At 42.3% G+C, this 15743-nt stretch overlaps 1 protein-coding gene across 1 annotated transcript in view; it reads right to left on the reverse strand.

The window, feature by feature from the left end:
- Positions 1 to 10498: 10498 nt before the first annotated feature.
- The window catches only part of alg8 (ALG8 alpha-1,3-glucosyltransferase), a 32909-nt gene continuing 27664 nt past the window's right edge, over positions 10499 to 15743 (reverse strand). Inside the window, 1 exon segment of the mRNA XM_064938039.1 lies at positions 10499 to 11196. Within this exon segment, the coding sequence (XP_064794111.1) occupies positions 10971 to 11196 (226 nt within the window). The 3' untranslated portion in view covers positions 10499 to 10970.

Here is a 15743-nt window from a genome sequence, read left to right on the forward strand (position 1 = left end):
TGACGTAATGGCGACAAAATGGTGATGTTATGGGGACGTCATGTTGATGTACATAAGATTACCTTTAACAGAGAAGACATAAAGTATTATCTCTTCTTCCCAGTCTAACCCCGGTGCATTATTGAACAAACAGAAGGCACGTTATTCAGCCACTCTTGAAGGAAAATGGGATCAAGCCTCAGAGTGCTGATCTCACACGAGGTGAAAAGGTGAAAGAAGTTCTGATCTCAACGCAGGGAAAGGTGAAGAGGTCACAGTTGTGACCTTGATGGGGTTGATGCTATAACAACAGCCTGTGGTCAAACAGAGTAAGTTTTCAACTGAAGATGTTTGTGATCCTACTCTTTCAGCACACACCCCAACTCAACTCTCAGATAATCCCTATGGGATCCTTGTATCTGGATTATAATCTTCCTTTTGATTTAATCACATCTGAACCTGGGGGGTTCCTCATGGCCAGGGATAGATATGTCACTACAGGAATCAGAAATTATAGAATTATACTTAAGTTTGAAGCAAGAAACTGTAGGTGAGAGAGGAGAGAGTGCGGAAGTCAAATACACATATTTAGCAGATGTTATTGCGAGTGTAGCGAAATGTTTGTGCTTCTAGTTCCGGCAGTGCAGCAATATCTAACAAGTGATCAAACAATTCCACAACAACTACCTAATACACACAATCAAAGTAAAGGAATGGAATAAAAATCTATAAACGCAGCAAAAAAAGAAACCTCCCTTTTTCAGGACCCTGTCTTTCAAAGATAATTCGTAAAAATCCAAAAAACTTCACAGATCTTAATTGTAAAGGGTTTAAACACTGTTGCCCATGCTTGTTCAATGAATCATAAACAATTAATGAACAGGCACCGGTGGAACGGTCGTTAAGACACTAACAGGTTACAGACGGTAGGCAATTAAGGTCACAGTTATGAAAATTTAGGACACTAAAGAGGCCTTTCTACTGACTCTGAAAAACACCAAAAGAAAGATGCCCAGGGTCCCTACACATGAACATGCCTTAGGCATGCTGCAAGGAGGCATGAGGATTGCAGATGTGGCCAGGGCAATAGATTGCAATGTCTGTACTTTGAGACACCTAAGACAGTGCTACAGGGAGACAGGAAGGACAGCTGATCATCCTCGCAGTGGCAGACCATGTGTAACAACACCTGCACAGGATCGGTACACACCTGCGGGACAGGTACAGGATGACAGCAAAAACTGCCCGGGTTACACCAGGAACGCACAATCTCTCCATCAGTACTCAGACTGTCCACAATAGGCTGAGAGAACCTGGGCTTGTAGGCCTGTTGTAAGGCAGGTCCTCACCAGACATCACCGGCAACAATGTTGCCTATGGGCACAAACCCACCATCGCTGGACCAGACAGGAGGCCTGTACACCGAGGCCTGTACTCTGGAGCGAGATCGATTTGGAAGTGAAGGGTCCGTCATGGTCTGGGGCGGTGTGTCACAGCATCTTTGGACTGAGCTTGTTGTCATTGCAGACAATCTTAACGCTGTGCATTACAGGGAAGACATCCTCCTCCCTCATGTGGTACCCTTCCCGCAGGCTCATCCTGACCCTCATGGCAGCGAAGAGCCCAGATCTCAATCCCATTGAGCACATCTGGGACCTGTTTGATTGGAGGGTGAGGGCTAGGGCCATTCCCCCCAAAAATGTATGGAAACTTGCAGGTGCCCTGGTGGAAGAGTGGGATAACATCTCACAGCAAGAACTGGCAAATCTGGTGCAGTCCATGAGGAGGAGATACACTGCAGTACTTAATGCAGCTGGTGGCCACACCAGATACTAACTATTACTTTTGATTTTAAACTCCCCTTTGTTCAGGGACACATTATTCAATTTATGTTAGTCACATGTCTGTGGAACTTGTTCAGTTTATTTACATTTACATTTAAGTCATTTAGCAGACGCTCTCAGTTGTTGAATCTTGTAATGTTCATACAAACATTTACACATGTTACGTTGACTCAAAATGAATGCAGTTGACAGTGAGAGGACGTTTCTTTTTTTGCTGAGTTTAGATATAAACATATGGATGAGCAATGGCCAAGCGGCATAGGCAAGATGTAATAGATGTTATAAAATACAGTATATACATATGAGATGAGTAACGCAAGTTATGTAAACATTATTAATGTGGCAATATTAAAGTGACTAGTGATCCATTTATTAAAGTGACCAATGATTTCAAGTCTGAATGTAGTCAGCAGCCTCACTGTGTTAGTGATGGCTGTTTAACAGTCTGATGGCTTTGAGAATCTGTTTTTCAGTCTCTCGGTCCCAACTTTAATGCACCTGTAATGACCTTGCCTTCTGGATGGTAGAGGGGTGAACAGGCAGTGGCTCAGGTGGTTGTTGTCCTTGATTATCTTTTTGGCCTTCCTATGACATCGGGTGCTGTAGGTGTCCTGGAGGGCTGGTAGTTTACCCCTGGTGATGCGTTGTGCAGACCGCACCACCCTCTGGAAAGCACTGCGGTTATGGGCGGTGCAGTTGCCGTACCAGGCGAATATGCAGCCCGACAGGATGCTTTCAATTATGCATCTGTAAAAGTTTGTGAGGGTTTTAGGTGACACGCCCAATGTCTTCAGCCTTCTGAGGTTGAAGACACGCTTTGTGCCTTCTTCACCACACTGTCTGTGTGGGTGGAACAATTCAGTTTGTCCGTGATGTGTATGCAGAGGAACTTCACTGCTGTGGATAGGGGGGGGGGTGCCACCTCTGCTGTTTCCTGAAGTCCCCGATCATCTCCTTTGTTTTGTTGAGTGAGATATTGTTTTCCTGACACCACACTTCGAGTGCCCTCACCTCCTCCCTGTGGGCTGTCTCGTCGTTGTTGGTAATCAAGCCTACTACTGTTGTGTCGTCTAAAAACTTGATGATTGAGTTGGAGGCGTGCATAGCCACGCAGTCATGGGTGAAAAGGGAGTACAGGAGGGGGCTGAGCACGCACCCTTGTGGGACCCCAGTGTTGAGGATCAGCGAAGTGGAGATGTTGTTTACCACCTGGGGGCGGCCCGTCAGGAAGTCCAGGACCCAAATGCACAGGGCGGGGTTGAGACCCAGGGCCTCAAGCTTATTGATGAGCTTGGAGGGTACTATGGTGTTGAATGCTGAGCTGTAGTCAATGAACAGCACTCTTACATAGGTATTAATCTTGTCCAGGTGCAATATGGCAGTGTGCAGAGTGATGGCAATTGCATCGTCTGTGGACCTATTGGGGCGGTACGCAAATTGAAGTGGGTCTAGGGTGACAGGTAAGGTGGAGGTGATATGATCCTTGACTAGTTTCTCAAAGCACTTCATGATGACAGAAGTGAGTGCTATGGGGCGATAGTCATTTAGTTTAGTTACCTTTGCCTACTTGGGTACAGGAGAATGGTGGCCATCTTGAGCATGTGGGAACAGCAGACTGGGATAGGGAGAGATTGAATATGTCCGTAAACACACCAGCTAGCTGGTCTGCGAAATTGGTCAAATTGTCAATGTCAAATTGGTGATGTTCAAAAATATTTATTTTTATTTTTAAATAGTTACAGATCCAGTTGCTGCGTGTTCATACGAATCTTTTTAAAGTGTGCTTCAGAGCTCTGCGAGATTTCTGTGATTTTCTGAAATAACACACACTCACTAAACCCTCCGTACATAAGTCAGTTCTTAACATAAAGACTTAAAACTCAAAATTCTATAATTGCCTACCCCAAGGAGGATATGTGTTCACTTTCAGCTAAACCTACCCCAAGGTGCTGTTTCGAAGGGTTAAAAAGGTGTGATTAGGCAACCCCCATGAACTGTAAATCAGTCATTTCTCACATAAAATTTCAAGGAAAGACCATTTTGACCATTACGAAAATGACGACATTTAGAAAAGTCTCAGAGACGCAAGACTAGGTGCATTGAAACCGGCTCGGCCCATAGAGACAGACCCCAATGTTTCTGTCCGATAGCTCATTCAAGGACACCGTAGCAAGGCATGGAAAAAAGTGGATTTTCAGCACCAATTGTCAGCACCGAAGGACCTATCAAGCCGAAACTCGGGATTTGAGGTCGCCTCACATAGGCCTACACATAATGTCAGAACTGGACCCACAGCTAGAAAGTAACTATGTGTTTTACGTTTTTATTATGTTTTAAACTGAAGGCGCTGTGAATTATGGGCCTGCTCTGAAATATGTGATAGTTCTAAATGAGTTGGGAAACGTGGGTTTGGTGTCAATTGGTATCAGTTTGGTGTCAGAATGACATCTAATTGACCGATGGACACTGACTTGCTAGTTGACTTTTGTACATTTGCAATATGTTTAAACGGAGAGGGACCATCACCTAAATGGCATTCTGAAATCAACACTAAAAATGGCATCACCATCGTCTCCAGACTGTGCCGAGTTCAACGAGACGCCCCGCTTGACCGTAGCTCGCTCTGAGTGCAGCGACCTTGAAAAAAAGAAGGCCCAAAATGAAGCCTGGCCCTAAATGTTATTTGCTTTTGGGTGACAGTGGTACGTTCCTGAGGTCCTCCCGCTCTGTGCAAGCCTAACCATGACCGTGTGGCATTAACCCTTAACGGTAAAACAGGGTTTTTTGATCTCACCGATTACAATGACATCTCTCCCCATAGGAATACATTTCCTGCTCCCCTAAATTCAACCTAGAGCCTATGTGGGTTAATAATGCCTTATGAACCTGTCTTCAATGACAATCCATCAGGCCACTATGAGGTCTACCTGTGTCGATTCTAAGCTTCCTGGAGCAACCGGAAGTGGTTAAATTCACCCAAAAGATATTTTGATCTACATAACTTGTAAATGTGAAAATGACTGCATTCAACTCTGTGTAGATCAATTAGTCAATTCTTAACATAAAGATTTTAAATTCAGGATTCTGTAAGAGCTTACCCCAAGAAAGATATGTGTTTACTTATAGCTTCCTGTGCCAACTGGAAGTGCCTTTAATTGGTTCACAGTGTCTGTTTCGAAGGGTTAAAAAAGTCACATCTTTCCAAAACTTCATGTGGGACGAGGTAACCCTCCTGAACTGTAAATCAGTCATTTCTCCCAACAGATGTCAAAGAAAAGCTCTCACACACACACACAGCAAGGATGGAGTGACAAAGTGCGGTGATTAAAGTCGCAGAGAGCAGGCAATGGCATTACCATAATCTCTAGGTCGTGCCGAGGTCAACGAGATATCCCGCTTGACCGTAGCTCGCTCGGTCTAAGCTCTGCGACCATGAGAAAAGTAGGCCCAAAGCCTGCCCCTCAACGTCATTTGCTTTTGGGTGACAGTGAGAAAACCGTTAGGGTGAGAAGCACAATTTGACCTCAGGTACAATTTGCCCTGAGGTCCTCCCGATCTGTGCAAGCCTAACCTTGAACGTGTGGCATTAGCCCTTAACAGTTAAAAGAAGGTGTTTACATCAAACAGTTTGCATTGACTTCTCTCCCCATAGGAATACATTGCCTGCACATCTAAATTCAACCTGAAGCCTATGTGGGTTATGAATGCCGAATTAACCTGTCCACGATGACAATCCATCAGGCCACTATGAGGTCTACCTGTGTTGATTCTAAGCTTCCTGGAGCAACCGGAAGTGATTAAATTCACCCTAAAAGTGTTTTGATATACATAACTTGCAATTATGAAAATCACTGCATTCAACCCTGTGTAGATCAGTCAATTCTTAACATAAAGACTTAAAACTCAGGATTCTGTAAGAGCCTACCTCAATCAAGACGTGTTTACTTTCAGCTTCCTGTGCCAACCGGAAGTGCCTTAAAATGGTGTCACAGGTGCTGTTTCGAAGGGTTAAAAAGGTCCAATCTTTTTAAAACTTCATATGTGTGATTAAGCAACCCTCATGAACTGTAAATCAGTCATTTTTCCCAACAGTTGTCAAAGAAAAGCTCTCACACACACACACACACACACACACACACACACAGCAAGGATGGAGTGACAAAGTGCGGTGCTCAAAGACACACAGAGCCTACAATGGCATTTCCATATTCTCAAGGCCGTGCCGAGTTCAACGAGATGCCCCGCTTGACCGTAGCTCGCTCTGAGTGCAGCGACCTTGAAAAAAAGAAGGCCCAAAATGAGGCCTAGCCCTAAATGTTATTTGCTTTTGGGTGACAGTGAGAAAACCGTTAGGGTGAGAAGCACAATTCGACCTCAGGTACGTTCCTGAGGTCCTCCCGATCCGTGCAAGCCTAACGTTGACCATCTGGCATTAACCCTTAACAGTAAATCAGGGTTTTTTGATCTCACAGATTACAATGACTTCTCTCCCCATAGGAATACATTGCCTGCTCCTCTAAAGTCAACTTGAAGTCTATGTGGGTTATGAATGCCTTATGAACCTGTCTTCAATGACACTCCATCAGGACACTATGAGGTCTACCTGTGTCGATTCTAAGCTTCCATACCCAACCTGCAGTTTGATAGAAATAGTGCATTCAACCCTGTGTAAATCAGTCAGTTCTTAACGTAAAGACTTAAAACTCTGGATTCTGTAAAAGCATACCACAATGAGGATATGTGCTTACTTATAGCTTCCTGTGCCAACCGGAAGTGCCATAATTGGTGTCAAAGGGGCTGTTTCGAAGGGTTAAAAAAGTCAGATCTTTTCAAAACTTCATATGTGAGATTAGGCAACCCTCATGAACTGTAAATCAGTCATGACTCCCATAAGATTTCAAAGAAAATCTAAATCACACACACACACAGCTTGGAAGGAGGGACACATTGGGGTGCGTAGAGACAGACAGTGCCTGCAATAGTTACCTTTGTTCGAGCTAAAAAAGAACCGTCAGACATAGAGTTCTGAAACTTTAGAAACCTGTTCTAGACCTCAGGTCGATAGTGCGTGGTGAGTAGGCTCTAGAAGGTTCTCGGACCGAGAAACAGCCTCGTACATTTGCAATAACTTCAATTCATTTTCGCATCACGAAAATGTAGACATTTAGAAATGTCCCAGAGTCGCAAGACTAGGTGCATTGCGACCGCCTCGGCCCATATAGACTGACCCAATGTTTCTGTCCGATAGCTCATTCAAGGACCCCGTAGCAAGGCATGGAAGAAAGTGGATATTCAGCACCAATTAGGGTCTTGCTCCGGCACCAAATGACCTATCGAGCCAAAACTTGGGATTCGGGGTCGCCTCAGCTAGGCCTACACATTACGTCAGACCTGGACACGCAGCTAGAACGTAACTATGTGTTTTACGTTTTTATTATGGTTTGAACAGAAGGCATTGTGAATTTTGGGCCAGCTCTGAAGTATGTGATAGTTGGCTTCTAAACGAGTTGGAAAAAGTGGGTGTGGTGTTTGTATCAGTTTGGTGTCAGAATGATATCTAATTGACTGATGGACGGTGACTTGCTGGTGACTTTTGTCCATTTGCAATATGTTTAAACAGTGAGGTGCCATCACCAAAGTGACATTCTGAAATCAACCCCAACAAATGATGGAGAGGAACCAGAATCACTGCCCAGCCATCCCGAGTTCATCGGGCCAGTCAATTTCGCATTCCTGCAGGATTTTTGAGCATGCCAAATTCGTGATGATAAATGCCCATTGAACCATATTGCAAATGCACAGTGCATTTGCAACAGTGAAAAAACATCACCAAATGGACATAATGAAATCAACACAACGAGCAATGGAGAAGAACCACTATCACTGCCCGGCCATCCTGAGTTCATCAGGCCAGTCAATTTCGCATTCCTGCAGGATTTTTGAGCATGCCAAATTCGTGATGGTACATGGCAAATGGACATAACATCCTGATTTGGCATTTTCAGATCTTTCATATAGCATTTGGCCATTTCTTATGGCATTTGGCCCAAAAAAGTGACTTTTGACTTTGACTTCCTATGAAATCATATTGCAAATGGACAAAACATATGCCTTATGCACAAGTTAAAAAAAAAATCATAAATGATGATAATAAAATTTGAAAAAAGTATGTTCATACAGTTCTTACACATGAATAATTGACAAAAATAGAAAGAATTTAAAAAAAACGGTCCAGAAAGTACTTTTTTAGGAGTGGAAAAAAATTCATATTTTCGACTTTTGACTTCCTATGAAATCATATTGTAAATGGAGAAAACATGTGCCTTATGCACAAGTAAAAAAAAAATATATATATGACTAAAGTATGTTGAAACAGTTCTTATACATGTGTAATTGACACAGAAATCGAAAGAATTTTGAAAAATGGTCCAGAAAGCACTTTTTTAAGGGGTGATACGTTTTTGAAAAGATGTTCAGTTTTTCAAAATTTTACTTTTGGATGTTGACTTGTGTTACATTTGCAATACGAAAAACCACGGTGGAGCGCACTCACCACCTGTTGGATTTTTAAAGTGTTACACTTGGCATTTGCCATATGGCATTTGCAATCAACTTTGAATTAAACAACGCCGAATTGAGTGGTATTGGACACCGTGTATATGGTTTGTCCAGTGCCAATGACTTCCCGTAAATTTTTGTACATTTCAGGGGGGTGTTCGCTTACTATAGGAAGGGAGGAGAAAAATGTAGTCGTGGTCAGATTTGCCGAAGGGAGGGCGAGGGAGGGCCTTGAATGCATTGCAGAAGTTAGAGTAGCAGCGATCCAAAGTTTTACCAGCACAAGTGCTTCAAATCAATATGCTGATAGAATTTAGGTAGCCTTGTTCTAAAGTTTTCTTTGTTAAAATCCCCAACTACAATAAATGCAGCCTCAAGATATATGGTTTCCAGTTTGCATAAAGTCCGGTAAAGTTCCTTGAGGGCCGTCGTGGTATCACCTTGAGGGGGGATATGCACGGCTGTGACAATAACCGACGAGAATTCTCTTGGGAGATAATACGGTCGGCATTTGATTGTGAGATAAATTCTCGGTCAGGTGAACAAAAAGACTTGAGTTCCTGTATGTTGTTACAATTACACCATGAGTCGTTAATCATGAAATATGCTACCCCACCCTTCTTCTTCCCGGAGAAATGTTTATTTCTGTCAGCGTGACGCACAAAGAATCCCGGTGGCTGTACTGACTCCGACAGCATATCCCGAGAGAGACATGTTTCCGTGAAACAGAGTATGTTAAAATCCCTGATGTCTCTCTGGAAAGCAACCCTAGCCCTAATTTTGTCTACCTGGTTATCTAGAGAGTGGCAAGTAATATACTCGGAAGCGGTGGGTGGTGTGCGCGCCTCCAAAGTCTGACCAGAAGGTTGCTCCGTCTAACTCTTCAGTGGCGACATCGTTTTGGGTCAGCCTCTGGAATCAGTTCCAATGCCCTGGGTGGTTCGGACAAAGGATCCGATCCGGGAAAGTTGTATTTCTGGTCATAGTCCTGGTAAGTTGACGTCGCTCTGATATCCAATAGTTCTTCCCGGCTGTATGTAATAATACTTCAGATTTTCTGGGCTGACAATGTAAGAAATAAGGGAGAAAATACGTAAATAAAACAAAATACTGCAAAGTTGCCTAAGGACTAGAAGTGAGGCGGTCCTCTCTGTCTGCGCCATCTGAGATTGGGAATGGGTGAGGTCAAGGGTTGAGGTGAATGGGTTGGAAAGATAAGGAAGGGAAGGAGGGAGGGAAGCATGTGCAGAAAGAGTCAGAGGAATGAGAAGTGAGTGAGAGAGAGTGAGCGAGAGAGCGCTGGAGGCCAACCTCACATCAATTTGCAGCTGAGCTGTCTCCTGTCTGTCCTTGATGCTATGTCATTGAGAGGAGTTTCTGAGAAAGCAGACTCAAAGAAGGCAGACTCCTTGGTAGTGTATTAGGAAGTGTATAGTATTAGCCTTGGGAGCTGGGTTGTAAGGGCAGTGCATTTGGTACAGCACAGTACTGGCAGGCTTTCTCATGGCTGGGTGTTGGCAGGCTTTCAAGAGCTTAGCTCTTAGCACGGCCACTGTTTCTATTCACACACACACTCCTCACAGGAATCCAGGGCACGCAAACTGCACAGTACAGTCGGGAACACCAACACAAACACTCATGCATTCGGTCAGGTCCAAAATGATTGGCACCCTATTAGCAGAAATTGAGATTGGAGACCACATTGGGAGGAATCTTAAGAGCATTCCTCTATTCAGAATATTTCCAGATCCTTGATATCCTTCGTCTGTGCTTATGGACTGCCCTCTTCAATTCAAACCAAAGGTTTTCAATGGGGTTCATGTCGAGACTGATATGAAAATAAAGCTCTTTGGCCAAAGACACACCAGTTGTGGATTTTGCGTAGAAAGAAAGATGCATATGCAGATATAATCCCATACCTACTGTAAAATAGGGAGGTTGAGCTTTAACGTTATGGAACTATTTTGCTTCCACTGGTCTTGGGCCTTGTTAAGGTCAACGGCATCATGAACTTTACCCAGTCCCGGGACATTTTAGCCAAAAACCTGGTTGCCTCTGCCAACTGTACATACAGTTTACACACACACTGTGCACACAAAATAATCATAATACAAAAATCTGTTTATGATCTTTTTATTTGTAAACAAGAAATACAGCATGAAGTTCATCCCATTCCATACTATTTCCCCACTTTTCCATTGTCATTTGAGATACATTTGGTACAAGTTTTTTTTTCTCCACACATTCAGACAGACATATTATTCATGCTATGATACATCCTTCAAGAGCCGATCTTCAAGTGTGCATTTATAAGTGACTGTTCCTTGGTGTTTCCCATCCCAAATCTACACTTATAGATGCACACTTGAAGATCTGCTCTGGATGGACTAGTAACAGCATCGCAGAAAGTTTGAAACACCACCTTTTTTAAGACAAAGAGTGCATGTAAGACAAAGAGTGCATCACAAATGACATTCTATATGGCCCTGGTCAAAAGTAATGCACTACACAGGGAATAGCATACTATTTGGGATACAACAAAGGGGTTGATTGTGAATTGGTCACTACTCACTAGTGTCTCTCTCTGTCTCATAGTTGTTTGTGTTTGTCTGTCCCGTGCTGCCTCAATAGAGAGACGTAGAGGCGTATGAAGGAGTAAGAGACTCCCAGAGAGCAGTACACCGATGTCACCAGCAAGGGCACGAAGGGCAGGGTATGCTGCCACGGCGACAGAGGGTAAACAACCTCACATAGGATCTCTACGGCAACCAGGCCCAGGAGGTAGGTGGTTTCCAGAGGGTTAAGGAGGGAACCCCTGTAACAGAGTTAAGATCGTAGTGTAAACTCACACAGCTTGAAATGTTTCCACGTGTGTTGTTTCAATGGTGTAACTGGCTAGTACATTTTCAAATGGGCGGACACATGTGCCTGAGACCAATACTGGTAAGGATTTGTGAGCGAGGAAGCTATGATGTTAAGCAGCACACAGTGACACTGGTTAAACCAAGATAGGAGCTAATTGTGCTCTGTAAAAAAGCAGTGCTCTTAGACAGGACCAAACGCAAAAGGTATCAGTATTGGTAAACATGAATATTAACTAAACTTATTTGCAGATTATCTCCTGATATACCTGACCAATATTGAAAACTCAATGTCTTCCCTTGCTAAAAATATTTTCGGAATACTCTAAAATCTCAGGATATAAAATGAACGTAGAAAAAAACTAAATAACGGCAATAGGAAAAATAAAAAGTTGACCACAAACAAAAAATATATAAAGATAACTTTATCCCATTACTCAACAATATGAAAGCAGATCTATTTTAATGGAACAATCTTCCCATACATTTTACAGGTAGAATAAACCTCTTCAGAAAGGCATAGCTCCCAAAGTTTTGACATTTATCCTTGGTAAATGCCAAATATCCCACCAAAAAACATCCTTTAAAAAAGTACACCTTAGTCATAATAGACTTTATATTGGCAAATAAAACACATAGGACCTGAGCCCTAGGACCATGCCCCAGGACTACCTGACATGATGACTCCTTGCTGTCCCCAGTCCACCTGGCCGTGCTGCTGCTCCAGTTTCAACTGTTCTACCTTATTATTATTCGACCATGCTGGTCATTTATGAACATTTGAACATCTTGGCCATGTTCTGTTATAATCTCCACCCGGCACAGCCGGAAGAGGACTGGCCACCCCACATATGCTCTCTCTAATTCTCTTTCTTTCTCTCTCTCGGAGGACCTGAGCCCTAGGACCATGCCCCAGGACTACCTGACATGATGACTCCTTGCTGTCCCCAGTCCACCTGGCCATGCTGCTGCTCCAGTTTCAACTGTTCTGACTTATTATTATTCGACCATGCTGGTCATTTATGAACATTTGAACATCTTGGCCATGTTCTGTTATAATCTCTACCCGGCACAGCCAGAAGAGGACTGGCCACCCCACATAGCCTTGTTCCTCTTTAGGTTTCTTCCTAGGTTTTGGCCTTTCTAGGGAGTTTTTCCTAACCACCGTGCTTCTACACCTGCATTGCTTGCTGTTTGGGGTTTTAGGCTGGGTTTCTGTACAGCACTTTGAGATATCAGCTGATGTATGAAGGGCTATATAAATAAATTTGATTTTTTTAGTTTTTTTTTTTACATAGAATAAAACCAAAACATTTTCCCATCTTCCTAAGTCTGAGGGTGGTTTTAACCTTCCAGACTTAGAATTGTATCAACTCGCCACCCAAGGCTTGCAACATATAGTTCAAAGCACAAAAGACGAACAATGGGTACATATTGAATGTGCACGCTCATACCCAGAATATTTTCACGTGTCTATTTTAGGATAAAGCTAAGAACATTACCAACTTCATAGTTAAGAACACTATAACAATATGAAAGAGAATGAAACGGTTTCTACAAGAACCAATATCACTCCCTTAAAGCACAACCGCATGGAACAATCCTTGAATAGTGTTTCAGAATTCACTGATAAATTGGTCCACATGGAAAACTAAAGGCATAGAAATGATTTGATTTGACATGGAGAACTAAAGGCATAGAAATTGTAAACGTCTTGGTAATGGGAAATACATTTATTTCCATGACAGAATTAAACAGCAATTTGGACCGACCAATGTAGATATTTTCAAATACATCCAACTTAAAAGTTTGATATCACGGAATTTCGATTTGAAATCTTTAAGACATCAGAGTAATCTTGAGGGAATCCTATGAGTCAGAAAAGGATATTCAAATGATAGATAAGATATACAAAACCTTGCAGAGAGCGTATCCAACTGACAACCTCTAAGAAAAAAATATAAACTTAAAAAAACTGATATTGGCAGAAGATAGAGGGAATGTTGGAACATAACTAACTAAATTACTGTTAACTAAAATGTTCGCTTAATCCAGTATAAACTAATTTATAGAATGTATTATACAAGAGACAAAATTCACAAATTCTACAGCACAACGACAGAGTCATGTCTTAAGTGTAAAACTATCAATGATTCAATAATTTATGCCTTTGGGGAATGCTATGAAGTCCAAAAGTTGGCTGTCAGAAGTATTACAATGTAAATTAACTTTTAATCTGTCGGTCTCCATATTTCAAGACATGGCATATGAGGGTGCAGTGAGATACCCAATGGGTTGGAAACTACTTTTCTCGTCAATCATCTTGAAAAAACATTTACTTAAAAACCGGAAAGGTCAAATGCTTTGTTATTTAAATGTTGAAAGGGCGTGGGCGATGGAGTTAAGCAAAATGGTGCAGTTTGAGGCCTTGTGGCGGAAAGTGATGCGGGTGCTGGAAATGGGGGTGTGAACAGATGCGTCTGGGCAGGTATTATGTCCTTGATGTTTGTGTGCATTTGTATGCTGTCGTTTGTATGTGTACAGTATGTTTTGTATTGTTTGAATTTAAAAAAAATAAAATAAAAGCAGTGTTCTCAGATCGTGGTCCCAGAACTCACAGGGCGTGCAGAGTTTGTTTTAGCACTTACACACCTGATTGAACTGTCAACTAAACATCAAGAACAGTGGTGTAAAGTACTAAAGTAAAAATACTTTAACTTGGCCCGAATGCATATGTAACAGTATAGCTTCCGTCCCTCTCCTCGCCCCAACCTGGGCTCGAACCAGGGACCCTCTGCACATATCATCAACAGCCACCTCCGAAGCATCGTTACCCATCGCGCCACAAAAGCCACGGCCCTTGCAGTGCAAGGAGAACCACTACTTCAAGGTCTCAGAGCAAGTGTCGTCACCGATTGAAACGCTATTAGCGCGCACCACCGCTAACTAGCTAGCCATTTCACATCGATTCCACATAAAACATCTTAAGTGTCTCCTTTAAGGAAATATTTTTCTGTATACCGGGGGAAATGTAAAAGGGTGTTATATAAAGCCCATCAAACATTTCCTTGGGTAAGGGCATCATTTAGGGGTTTCACGGTAGTTTGAAAGCATGTACAGCAGAAAAAAGTATCCGGTTACCATGGAGACTTCTTATGGCTGGGGGGCTGTATTGAGTAGCTTGGATGAACAAGGTGCCCAGAGTAAACTGCCTGCTACTCAGGCCCAGAAGCTAAGATATTTATATTATTAGTAGATTTGGATAGAAAACTGGTTTGAATGATGTCTGAGTATAACAGAACTCATTTGGCAGGCAAAAACCTGAGAAAAAATCCAACCAGGAAGTGGGAAATCTGAGGTTAGTAGTTTTTCATGTCATTGCCAATCGAATATACAGTGTCTATATTGCACTTCCTAAGGCTTCCACTATATGTCAACAGTCTTTAGAACCTCGTTTGAGGCTTCTACTGTGAAATGGGGGCGAATGAGAGCTGATTCAACCAGAGGTCTGCCAGAGTGGCATGAGCTGATCACGCTCGCACGCGTTAGAGTGACCTGCGTTCCATTGCATTTCTGAAGACAAAGGAATTCTCCAGTTGGAACATTATTGAAGATTTATGTTAAAAACAGTCTAAAGATTGATTCTATACATCGTTTGACATGTTTCTACGGACTGTAACAGAACTTTGACTTTTTGTCTGGACCTAGTGATCGCGCCTTATGAATTTGGATTACTGGGCAAAATGCGCAAACAAAAAGGAGGTATTTGGACAGAAATTATGGACTTTATCGAACAAAACAAACATTTATTGTGGAACTGGGATTCCTGGGAGTGCATTCTGATGACGATCATCAAAGCTAAGCGAATATTTATAATGCTATTTCTGACTTCTGTTGACTCCACAACATGGCGGTTATCTGTTTGGCTTGTTTTGTTGTCTGAGCGTTGTACTCAGATTATTGCATGGTGTGCTTCTTTTGTAAAGTTTTTTTGAAATTTGACACAGTGGTTGCATTAAGGAGAAGTGCATCTATAATTCCATGCATAACAGTTGTATCTTTTATCAAAGTTTATTATTTCTGTGAATTGATGTGGCTCTCTGCAAAATCACCGGATGTTTTGGAACTACTGAACATAATGTGCCAATGTAAACTGAGATTTTTGGATATAAATATGAACTTTATAGAACAAAACATACATGTATTGTGTAACGTGAAGTCCTATGCGTGTCATCTGATGAAGATCATCAACGGTTAGTGATGAATTTGATCTCTATTTCTGCTTTTTGTGACTCCTCTCTTTGGCTGGAAAAATGGCTGTTTTTTTGTGACTATGCGGTGACCTAACATAATCGTTTGGTGTGCTTTCACTGTAAAGCCTTTTTGAAATCGGACATTGGTGGGATTGACAACGAGTTTATCTTTAAAATGGTGTAAAATACTTGTACGTTTGAGGAATTTTAATTAATGAGATTTCTGTTGTTTTGAATTTGGAGCCCTG

This window comes from Oncorhynchus masou, chromosome 26 (assembly GCF_036934945.1).
Source record: "Oncorhynchus masou masou isolate Uvic2021 chromosome 26, UVic_Omas_1.1, whole genome shotgun sequence".
NCBI classification, from domain to species: Eukaryota; Metazoa; Chordata; class Actinopteri; order Salmoniformes; family Salmonidae; genus Oncorhynchus; species Oncorhynchus masou.